At 42.3% G+C, this 12,526-nt stretch overlaps 1 protein-coding gene across 1 annotated transcript in view; it reads left to right on the top strand.

Moving 5' to 3' along the window:
- The window catches only part of PLA2G15 (phospholipase A2 group XV), a gene marked incomplete at its 5' end in the record, with an annotated part of 2,054,678 nt that overhangs the window by 1,082,239 nt on the left and 959,913 nt on the right, over positions 1–12,526 (top strand). Inside the window, one exon of the mRNA XM_044079504.1 lies at positions 9,556–9,780. Within this exon, the coding sequence (XP_043935439.1) occupies positions 9,556–9,780 (225 nt within the window). The remainder of the gene's footprint in view (positions 1–9,555; positions 9,781–12,526) is intronic.

Genomic DNA, 12,526 nt, shown 5'->3' with positions numbered 1-12,526 from the left:
CTTAGGACCTTTTGCACCTTCCACAGCACAGGCCCTTAGCTATACCTCCTGTTCTCTCTGTGGTGGATGATGCTTTCAATGATGTCTGTTCCGCTCCAGATTCTTTACCCCCAGCCCCTGCCAAACCAGACAGATTTTACAGGGTGCCAGATACTCATCACCACCTTTACAAGGCCCCTCTTGCAGACCCGAAACTATTTCCCAGGGTCCCAAGGCAGTAGCCGACCATAGCTAAAAACCCTGTTCCTTCTGAAAGGGAAGCAAGGTCATTAGACAGATGGGGTAAAAGGTTTACACTTCAGCCACTCTCTCAGCTAGAGCTTTAAACTGTCAGTTTCACATGATACAATACCAAGAGTTTATGCTTGATCAGTTAACTAAAAAGCTAACCACTGATGAATCTCTTGATAAGAAATATGTATTAGAAATGGTAAATAACATACAGCAAGTTAGTAACCACTCTTTAAAATGTGGCTATGATGCACTGGAGGCTTCATTTAGATCAGCCATGACTGGCACTGTAATTAGAAGGCATGCATGGCTAAAGGAGCAAGCTTTACCGGATCATGTTAAATCTAAATTGCTAGATGCTCCTATGGATAAAACAAGTTTGTTTGGTACACCTGCCCAGCAGGTTATGAAGAAAATGGAAGAAAAGGCAAAATCAGTCCAGACAGTTAAAGATTTCTTGCAGGTTCAACCCCAAGGTTTAGCAGGAACTGGCCTGCCAAAAATTGGTCCTTTCCTGACTCCACAAGACCTCAAAGGGGCAGGAATAGACGTTCCAGAGGCAGAAACCAATCCAGAGGAGGTGCCTACAGAGGACGACAGTGGCAAGGTAACAACAGAGGCACAGACTCAACACCTGCCACTACATCAACACAGCCACAGTGACTTAATCCTAAACCCGCCTACCAGGGAACAAATAGCAGCTCCTCTAGGCGGAAAGCTAACCGTATTTTCAAAAAACTGGCACCACATAACAAAGGACAAGTGGATTTTACGAACCATAGATCAAGGTTACCGGTTCCACTTCCACACTTTACCAGACAAAAGAGGAATGCCAAATCTACCTCCAAATCAAAAGACAGAGGCTCTACAACAGATAATGGAGTTAGCAAACATGAGAGCTGTGGAGAAAGTGCCAACAGCAGAGCAGGGAAAGGGGTTCTACTCCAGACTATTCCTAGTTCCAAGAAAGGAAAAAAGTTGGAGACCAATTCTAGACCTGTCCACCCTGAATACTTACATCATTGTCCCAAAATTCAAAATGCTGACCCTACAGCAACTTCTTCCCATGCTGGGCAAGGAGTGTTGGCTGGTAACTCTAGATCTCAAGGAGGCATACCTGCACGTCCCCATTCGACCAATCTGCAGAAGATACCTCAGATTTCTTGCAGGATCAGAGCACTATCAATTCTCAGCATTGCCCTTTGGCTTATCTACTGCGCCCAGAGTATTCACAAAATGCCTGGCATCAGTAATCGCCCATTGCAGACTGCAGGGAATTCAAATTTATCCATACCTGGACGACTGCCTGATACAAGGAGACAACAAAAGCAAGCTGACAACAGATTTACAAAGGGTCATTTACTTGCTTCAAGCACTGGGATACACAGTCAATTTACAAAAGTCAAGACTGATACCATCCCAGACAAGGACTTTCCTGGGAGCGGAATTGGACACAGTAAGACAAATGGCATTCCTAACTACAGAAAAACAAAAAGAGCTCCCTCTTTACTTCTTGGCACTAACAAAACTGAACAAGTTAACAGCAAGAAAGGTACTGCAGGCCTTGGGTTTCATGGCATCATGCATAATCTTGGTTCCATTTGCCAGACTACATATGAGAAAACTACAGTGGTACCTAAAGAATTTATGGTCCCAACACAGACACAGCCTAGAAACGGAAATCCCACTAATACCATGCTTAAAACAGGAGTTCCTATGGTGGGCTCAGGCATGCCAGTCAAACCCAGGCCTGCCCTTTCGCAAGGGTCAAGCAAGCCAGACCATCACAACAGATGCTTCAGACCTAGGATGGGGGGCGCATATGCTGGACAAATGCGTGCAAGGATTGTGGACACAGGACCAACTTCACCTGCACATCAACCTAAAAGAAATGCTGGCAGTAAAACTGGCAATCCAAAAGTTCAGACCATTTCTCAAGGAGGACCACTTGATGATAAGGACAGACAACACCACAGTCATGTGGTACATCAACAAACAGGGAGGCACTCATTCTTAGCCCCTCTGCAGAATGACTTTGGAGCTGTGGACCCTGGCACTCAGCTACAACATCCAGTTACAGGCAATATTTGTGCCAGGAAAAGAAAACTCTCTAGCAGATATGTTAAGCAGGACCACATCGGATGCCCACGAATGGCAGCTGCACGGATATCTTCAAGACCATCTCGAAGAAATGGGGAATGCCTCAGATAGATCTATTAGCATCACCTTTCAATCACCAGCTCAAAAAATTCTGCACAAGGACATTCCACCCACTAGCATGGAAAGTGGACTCGCTCTCTTTCAGCTGGAAAGGCCTAACAGCATATGCATTCCCACCTCTTCCCTTGATACACAAAGTACTACTAAAAATCAAGGAGGAACGTCCAAGGATAATCCTGATAGCTCCAAACTGGCCAAGACAGCATTGGTACCCACTGCTGAGGAGCATGTCTCGAACAATATGTGGCCAATACCCTGATGCCTTTGATGCTAACTCAGAACAACTTCAGCACCATGCATCCAAACCTAAAACGCTGCAACTGACTGCATGGAACATCACATAGCAGCTGCTAATACAGAACTTTCACAAAGAGTTAAAGACATTATTCTTGAAGCACGCAGGCCTTCAACTAGAAGGAATTATGCTGGGAAATGGAAAAGGTTTGTCATTTGGAGTTCTGAAAGAGGAAAAGATGTATCAAACATAGATATGCCTAACATTCTGGAGTATCTGGCCGAACTACTACATTCAGGCCTGTCCTACTCCTCCATCAAGATTCATGCATCAGCTATTTCAGCAGAATACAGCTGTGATCCACCTGTTTTTTCACACCCTTTGCTCAGGCAGTTCCTCAGAGGAATCAAGAATGTAAAACCTCCAAGGAAACCACCATTGCCAGCTTGGGACTTGAACTTTGTGCTAGAAAAATTGACACTATCACCTTTTGAACCAGCAGCAACAGCAGACCTACAACACCTGTCATGGAAAACTGCTTTCCTACTGGCAATTACTTCAGCAAGGAGGGTTTCAGAACTACAGGCCTTAATGGCAGTGCAACCCTTTCTAATCTTCCACCAAGATAGAGTGTCCATGAGGACTAATCCTACATTTATGCCTAAGGTGGTATCCAGAGTGTCTTTAAACCAGGCAATCCACCTACCTGCCTTCTTTCCCAACCCACAAAACAGAGGGGAAAGAATACTGCATACCTTGGATGTACATAGACAGTTACGCTACTACTTGGACAGAACAAAAAATAGCAGAAAGACTGACCAACTTTTCGTAGCCTATGCAACAGGAAGGGAAGGAAAAGCTATTTCCAAACAGACAATCTCCAAATGGATAGGAAATTGCATACGATTCTGTTACTCCTTCCATGGAAAACCAATTCCACAGAACATAAGACCTCATTCTACAAGGGCAACAGCCACTACCACAGCCTTCTTACGAGGAGTGGCTACCAAAGACATTATTGAGGCGGCTACTTGGACCTCCGTGCATACATTTGCCAAGCATTATAATTTACCTCTATATTCTAGATCCCGAGCAGGGTTTGCCACTGCTGTTCTGCAAGGGATCCTAAACACACCATAATCTACTTTTATCCTCCTCCCCTAGTTGGCTATGGTATTCTACCCAGTTGTTATGACTGCAGATGCATCCATGAAGGACATAGTACAGTTTTGTACCTACCATAAATGTAGATGTCCGAATTGGATAGCATCTGCAGTCAGGATTACCCTCCCTCCTTCCCCTCTGTGGTACTCCTAGGGTGTTTACCCTTCTAATAGCTAGCTAGTGGGGGGATTTCTTTCATGGTGTATTTGTTTGTATTTATGTACATACATGCTTATTTTGTGTTTACCTCTATCTTTTGGAAACATTGGCATCTATCCAAAATTTTTAGCCTTCTATAGGGCTTCTGGCATCTGGGGCAAGAAACACTGAAGAAAATGGCGTCGGCTGATGCTTTTATACCCGAAGACCAACAGAGATGACGTCGGGTGAAGTGCGACATCAGCCGAAGCCGGACCCGGACTTTGGAATCCGGCCGACTGAAGCGCTGCCTGACGACAGGACAACCCAGTTGTTATGACTGCAGATGCTATCCAATTCGGACATCTACATTTATGGTAGGTAGAAAACTGTACTTTTTTAGCCTTACTTTTTAAAGAAGGGACTAGTTCTTCAACCATTAAAGTTCAGTTAGCAGCAATATCAGACTTTCACATTGGATTTGAAGGTTCTTCAGTAACCTTTCATAAGTTGTGCAGAGCTTTCTTGCGAGGTACTCGCCTTTGGAGACCTCTGTTTAAGGACCCTACTCTCTCATGGGATCTCAGTCTGGTGCTGCAGGCACTAATACATTCCCCTTTGAACCAGCAGCTAAATGTGACCTTAAATATCTGACTTGGAAAACTGTTTTTCTAGTAGCCATTACCTTTGCTAGGTGAACTTTAGAGATTTACGCATTGTCTTTAAAACCTCCATACTTTATATTTCACAAGGATAGAGTGACACTATGAACAAATGCTTCCTTCCTTCCCAGGGTGGTGTCAGAATCTAATATCAATCAGTCCATTAATTTGCCAGTATTCTTTTCTAATTTTGCTGACCAGGACAAATTCATGTCACATTTGTTGAATGTTCATAGGCAGTTATGTTTTTAACTGCATAGAACAAGAGGCATCAGAAAAACAGAACTGTTTGTTTCCTTTGCAGAATTGAAATTGGGGAAACCAGTTACCAAAGTAACTTTAGCCAGATGGCTAACTAATTGTATTTCATTTATTTATAACAAATTGGGTATTATTTTATTTTTATTTATTTTACATTTGTTAACCGGGCTAGTCTAACTGGCCATTTTCAGTAGAGGCCCGGGGAGAAAAGCTCCAAACATAGCACAAAATATCATATACAGATGTATAACAAATAAAGTAGGAGGAAATTAGAATACCAAAAAGGAGTCTAGAAGTACTAATACTAAAAAGGATGAGTATATAGGATAATACAAGTCATCTTGCAACATGATATATGAGGTATTTTACAGTTCATTGATTAAATAAATACTGGCAGTTGTATTAATCTTACTAGTAACAGTTACTGCATACAGAGGGGTATGCAGAGTGAAATTTTGTATCCAGAGGCAGTGTGAAGGTAGAAGTAGGGAAAGGTTGAAGATTAGTCAGGGTTATTGCAAGGACATACCCAGTGAGTTTTTAGGTGTCTTTTCAGTTTTTGCTTAGAGTGACAGTGAAGGTAGTAGAATTAGATATATTGGCAGAAAGTTCCAGTTTTTTCCAGCAGTATTGGAGAAGTGTGTCACCTGCCAAGTTATTGGACTTGCTTATGCTAGCAAGTAGTTTGCTAGAAGAGCATAGGGAATTAAGATTATTATAGGAGGTAATGAGGTTAGCGAGTATAGGAGTATTTTTTGGTTGGTAAAAGATCTTATGGGCAGTGGTAAGTTGGGAAAAAATCAGAATGTTATGAAGTTCAAGCCAGTCTAGCTGCTTTAGATTCTGACAGTGGTGAGTTCGAAATGCATTACCAGTGGCAAATCTGGCAATATTGTTGTAGGAGCTTGCTAGTTTGAGAAGATTATTATTTTTTTTAGATTAGTGTAAATAGGTGAGGCGTAAAGAAGAGTTGAAATTAAATGAGAGTGGGCGATAGTGGTTCTAGCTGTTGGAGTTGAGAAGGGTTTGATTCTATATAAGGAGCCCATTTTTCTGTTTACTGTTTGTATGGTGTTATGTGGCTATCAAAGTTAAGATTGTTGTCGATTGTGGCTCCTAATAGTTTGGTGGTAGAGTCAGGTAAGATAAGGGTGCCATTGTTGGATTTGACTGAGAAGTCTATAGGAGAGGACTTACTTGTAGGTGTAAAGAATAGGAGCTTAGGTTTTTTTGGCTTTCAAAAGGAGGCAGCGTTTCAAGAACCAAACTTCTACTGAGTTGAATACTTTTTGAGTTTGTGAATGTAGTTCAGAAATGGAGTTGGCAGAACATATAAGTGTGGAATCATTGGCATATTGTATACAGGTGGCTTGAGGGATTGTTGCATGAAGGTCATTGATGAATAATGAAAAAAGAAGAGGTCCTAAAATGGAGCCCTGAGGGACTCCAAGGGTGACTGGCAGGTGGGATGATAGTTTATTTTCCCAGAGAACTGCCTGTTGTTGAGGTGGGACTTAAACCATCGTATAGCTAGGGTATCCAGAGAAAGAGATTCAAGAGTATTTATAAGCAGGGGGTGGTTTACCATATCAAAAGCCTTCGAAAGGTCAATGAAGAGAGCAGAAGAGAGGATGTTCTTATTACGGTTCTTCTTAATGGAGTTGGTGAAAGATAGGAGAGCAGTGGTAGTACTATGAAATGGCCAAAAGCCATGCTGGCAGTTAGCAAGTATGATGTGTTTAGTTAAGTGGTCTAATAGCTGGTGGTGAATGCATTTTTCCATGACTTTTGCTAAGGGTGATAGTAGAGCTATTGGCCTGTAGTTAGAGTAATCGTTAGATTTACCACCTTTATATAGGGGGATGATATGGGAGATTTTCCAGATGTCTGGGATGATCCCCTCACTAATGGTTCTGTTAATTAGGATGGATATGGGAAAGGCAACAACTTTGGCTGCTTTTTGCAAATATTCAGAAGGTAACTGGTCGGCTGAAGGAGTACAAGGCTTAAGGTTTAGTAAGATTTTGTAGATGAGAGTGGTTGAGATAGGTTGAAATTGGAATGTTGGTAAAGATCCAGGTAAAGAGGTTGTGAGCTTTGTGTTATCAGTGGAAAGCTGACTGGCTAGAGATTGTATGGTCTCTGTGAAGTAGGTGTTGAAGTTGTTGGCAGTTTGATGTGGGGTATTATGATCAGCATCTTGAGGGGATGGTGTGCTAGAGTGGCCAGGGTGAAGGAGTCTATTTAAGCTAGTCCAAAATTTCTGTGGATTCTTTTGGTGCATTTGCTGTAGTTTACAATAGTAGTTCTTTTTGTCAGTGAGTATAGCTTTTTTTGTTATATTTCTTAACTGCCTGAAAGTTTGTTTTTCAGGGGAAGTTCTGTTAGCTCTCCACTTAGCCCATGATTTGTTTCTAAGTATAATTTTCTGTCTGGTTTCTTTTGAAAGCCAGGGGGCTGGTTTGGATTTCATTCTAATAGATTGTTTATGTGCGTGCTCATCGAGGATTGTTAGAAATTTAGAGTTAAAATATTTAACAGCCTCATCTAGTGGGAGAATTTTTAGAGGTTTCCAGTCACAGGCATTGAGTTTTGTTTTGGAATAGTACAGGGTTAGTGTTTCTTGGTTCGTGAGATCCTATAATTAGGTGTGTTAGAAATGTCATACTTTTGTCTTATAATGCAAGTTATTACATATTACCTTACCACAAGCTCATTCAACTAGGTCCATAGCCACTTCAGTTTTCCTGTCCAGAGCATCCACGGATGACGCATGAAGCAGCAACTTGAGTTACTCCCCGTACTTCTATTACACATTAGATCCTGGTCTCCAGGGTAGAGCATCATTTGGTTGAATTGTGCTCAGAATATCCTTCCTTAGGCCACCCAGGATTATAGGTAGGCGGGGACTCTGTCGGATCAGTTGAGGATAGAATGAAAATTGACATCATCAGATAAAGAAGTTGTGTACTTACCTTAACATTCCATTTGTTTTGTCCATTTTCATTCTTCCTCAACTTCCCACCCACCAACCCCCATCCTTTCAGTTCATAAAGTTCTGGATGAATGAGGTGTTGGAGAAATATCATTATCCTTTATACTGAGCTCCAGGTGTAGTTTTCTCTTATATTGAGTACATGCAGTTTTTACGTGTCCTATATTTATGCATGTTAAAAATTTCCTTTCTGGTAATAAGTCAGCAAACAAGATCTGTGGTAGCTTAGGGTTGGTGCATTATGGGTAAGGGAGGAGCTCAAGAGCTTTTTGGTTTTCCACTAACTTTATTAACGGCCGAGTTGAATCGGAGGATCAGAACTGAACCAGTCAGTTGAGGAGGAATGAAAATGGACACCACAGATAGGTCGTTATGGTAAGTACATAACTTCTTTATTTGCTGTATTAAAAGGTAATGGTTTTAATGATTTGTAATTCTTTGTGTATAGGGAGAACCATTTGGAGGTGCATTTTTTAATGAGGTGTGGTGGTTTTAGGGGAACAGTGAGAACAAAATACAAATTATGGCTACATAATAAATTTGTCACAGGGTTTTATAGTTCACTTTGTCATAGCAGTATGTGGTCAGGGCTGACATTAGGTTGTGCATTTGTTAACAGCTAAGCATGTGTGGTATTTGAGTGCCTGACTACATGCTTGACCCCAGATGGTGGAGCAGGTAGCAGATTTTGAAGTAGTACAGCAGTTCTGTAGAAACTACATTTCTCCATAAAGTGTGCCTCCATAGTAGGTGATCTGTGGTCAAGAACAAAAGGTTAAGAGATGATTAGAGAAGCCAAAGGCAATTGCATTAAGTCTACAAAGATTACTTGTAAAACAAACAATAGACCTGGGAAGGCGTACAATAAAGCTCGTAGACAGTCAAATTCTCTTCCTTTAATGTCACAACCAAAGCACAAAAACAAAGCTCTGCATTAACGTTCTGAATTACGTTTTCCGATCAGATGAGTGTTACAGCTTGTATGTGCGGTGTCCTGTCTTTCACATTAGCATATCAAGTAAGTGTTCAGTGTATATTGTAAAGTTAAGGGCTGATTGAGGCAGCAAGCTTAACAGTCGTGGTGCAGATATAGTAGTTTACAGGAAGAAAGACCTAAGCCCACATCTGATGAAGTTTTACAAATGAAAACGTAATTCAGAACGTTAATGCAGAGATTTGTTTTTGTGCTTTGGTTGTGACATTAAAGGAAGAGAATTCAACTGTCTGCGAGCTTTATTGTACGCCATCCCAGGTCTATTGTTTTACATGATTAGAGAAGCTTTATGTACTCTCTAAGTTCTGCCTCTGTGCACTCAAATAAGTTGGCCATGGCAAATTCTGTTCCATTTTTTGTGCTTCAGACTAGTAGGTGGTGACAAGGTGAGAGGACAAGATTGCTTACCAGTCTGTAAAGGGTTCTTGGGTTATATGACCCTGCAGCTGGATTGTGGTATGAGCACTAGTAGCCGTCAGTGTTAAGACAGTGATGTGCGTGCTCTCCTTGCATGGCAAGGAAAAGCCGAAGCCAAAGAATGCAAAAATGTCTAGTATAGAGGCTGACTTTTTCTTTTCTTTTGTACCTGTTCTAGTTTGAATACCATGTGTTGCAATTTTGTTCCGCCTGTAACATATTTTTCTCTCACTTCTAGATGAGAACGGTCCTTATTTCCAGGCTGTGCAGAAGATGATAGAGATGATGTATGAAAAGTATGGAGGGCCAGTAGTCCTAATTGCCCATAGCATGGGCAATCTGTACACACTCTACTTCCTCAACCAACAACCTCAGGCCTGGAAGGACAAGTATATTAAGGCATTTGTGTCACTTGGTGCCCCTTGGGGAGGAGTGGCAAAGACCTTCAGAGTTCTTGCTTCAGGTGGGTGACTGAGCCTGCAGTAGTGGGGAACTGTTTCAGGTCCTTGTCTCTGAACAAAAGGAGTGGAGGGAAAAGGGATTTGGTGGTAATCTTGTTTTTTAGCAGCAGTACCTACCATTGTGATTCTTACAATATTCTTTACTTTAGGAGAGCAATTTTTATATTGTAAGTGGCTATTTTATATTTATTACATGGAGGTCTGAGCTTTAGTTTTCTGAGCAATGTGTTCGATTTAAATATAATCATTAGTTGTTTTATTCTGTAATCAGCGTCTTCAGATAATTCTTATGTAACAGCAACACATATATTAGGCAGCATGATCACATAAAGAGAATTGAGCAGGTTACATACTGATTCTCTGTAAATACAGGAAATAAGTATTTGCTACAAACTGATATCTAAAAACAGCCTGCTACGAGATGGATTGAGTGCAGATGACATTATCACTTCTCATTAAAAAGGAGTGTCCCAAGAGTTCTCAGGTGCTCTTTTCAGAGCCAGACACATCAAGTTTTCCTGCATCAATGAAACAGAGTGACCCATTTCATTCTGTGCACAACACTGTAAAGAACATAATCCTTGATCAATGTCAACATGAATTCCTTCTTGCTTTTCTTGATGTATCACGACTTGTATTGTACATTTAATACTAGTTGAAGAGTGCCTGGTATTACATAGTTATCGTGTATCAGCCTGACTTGTAATTGCAGTCAGAAAATCATATTGTGATAACTGCATAAGATACAAACAAAATACAAAAATACTTAGAATCTAAATAATCTTGTCAATTGCTGTTTAGCAATGACAGAATAGTAAGTATTAAAATGACATTTCAGATGTCAAATACCAAATAGTTTTCAGTTTGATATCAAAGTGCATTTGTTAAATATCAAAGTCTTCACTGGGTATTCATTGTCACCAAAGTCTTGTCTTTCAGACATACACTTGTGGCATTTTTTTGTTTTTTAAATCTTGTCTTGCACATACATGGGTGTAATGGGTAATGCAATGAGACAGGTAATCTATGAAAATCCAGATGTCCTTCAAGAATGCAACTGCAGTCCTGACATATGGGTTGTCCTGCCTCAGGCAGCCCCTTGGTCGGCCGGAATCCAAAGTCTGGGTCCGGCGTCGGCTGATGTCGCCTCTTCCCCGACATCAGAGCGGCTGGGATATAAAAGCATCAGCCGTCGCCATCTTCTTCAGTCTTTCTTGCCGCGCAGTGCCCGAAGCAGAAGCAGTTCGCAAGTGCCGGTCGGCCAGCTCCTGTGTTTTCAGTTACCGAAGTCATCAAAAAGCTAAGTACCCCATTGGGGAACCTTTTCTTGCCTCAGCCAATGTCAGATAAAACTGCAAAAGTTAATAATTGTTTGTCTTGTGGTAAACAAATACCTCATAAGGACTTCCATTCTTACTGCCTTCCCTGCCTGGGCCCAGACCATGACGTCTCGGCCTGTGCTGCCTGTGCTTGCTTCAATAAGCGCACACTCAGGCGCCGGGCAGAATTTGCTGAAGACTTTTTTGGGGAAATTTTCTCCTATATCATGCCGTCGGAACAACCGACAACACATATTTCCAAAAAACGGAAGGACCGGGACCGACATTCTCGGCCCGCGACTTCCACAGACGCCACGCCAAAGCCTACCGCGAGTGCATCGGTCTCTTCGGAGGCGGTAATTCAACCGCTCCAGACCGACAACACCGCTTTATCGCACACTTCGGTTCCGGAGGTTACCCCGGTGCCGGTTGTTGATTTTCCTCCTGAAACCGAAGCCCAGGATTTACCTGACACCATACCGGTGGATAAAGTTACTCCAGCACGCGGGGCAGCTAGGCCTCCGGTCCCTATGTCCATCAAGGCCTACACACGTGCTAAGGCTGCCAGCCAGGCTAAGGCTCACCCCCCTAAAGCCTTTTCCCAGGGTTCCACTTCTGATAAACAGATCATGACTTTAGCTGCAGATCTAATTTCTTTAATCAGAGGCTCTCAGGCACATCCAGACAGAGGTTCTCAGCCGCCTGCAGATAAAAGGCCTAGGGTTGAGCAGACAGATACCCTTTCCTCAGATGAAGCCTCTGGGGACTCAGACCTTTCAGATTCCCAGGAAGAATCCTTCCAGGCCTACGAGGATTCTGATGCTGATGAATCCATTCCCTCTGCCTCTCCTCCAGAGGATATTTCTTTCGGGGAAATTCTCCACTCCATGAGAGAGCATTTTCAGTGGCAGGGCCAGGATTTCTCTGACTCCAGGAAAAGGCTACGTACTTTCCTTAAGTTACCCCAGCACAGGCCTTTAGCTATTCCACCAGTGTTAGATGTATTTGGATGATGTGTACTCAGACTCCAGTGCTTCCCCTGATTCTCTCCCTCCTGCTCCTGTCAAGCCAGACAGATATTACAGGGTTCCTGAAACTCATAAGCATCTCTTTAAGGCCCACTCTGTGGATCTAGAAACTATTTCTCAGGGGCCCAAAGGAGTGGCCACCTCCACGGCCAAAAACCCTTTGCCCGCAGACAGGGAATCTAGGTCCTTGGAGAGATGGGGCAAAAAAGTTTATACCCAACCACCCTTGCCATGAGGGCACTTAACTGTCTTTTTCATATGTTTCAGTATCAGGATTTCTTGATGGATGATTTGCAGAAAAAGTTAGCCTCTCCTGAGCCTTTAGATAGAAAGGCCTTGCAGGATTTGGTTCATAATACTCAGCAGGTTAGCAATCATTTTCTTCAGTGTGGTTATGATGC

This window comes from Protopterus annectens, chromosome 8.part0 (assembly GCF_019279795.1).
Source record: "Protopterus annectens isolate FY-2018-M chromosome 8.part0, PAN1.0, whole genome shotgun sequence".
In the NCBI taxonomy this organism is placed as follows: Eukaryota; Metazoa; Chordata; order Ceratodontiformes; family Protopteridae; genus Protopterus; species Protopterus annectens.
Note: the sequence above shows the minus strand (reverse complement) of the source record. Positions and strands in the feature narration are given on the sequence as shown.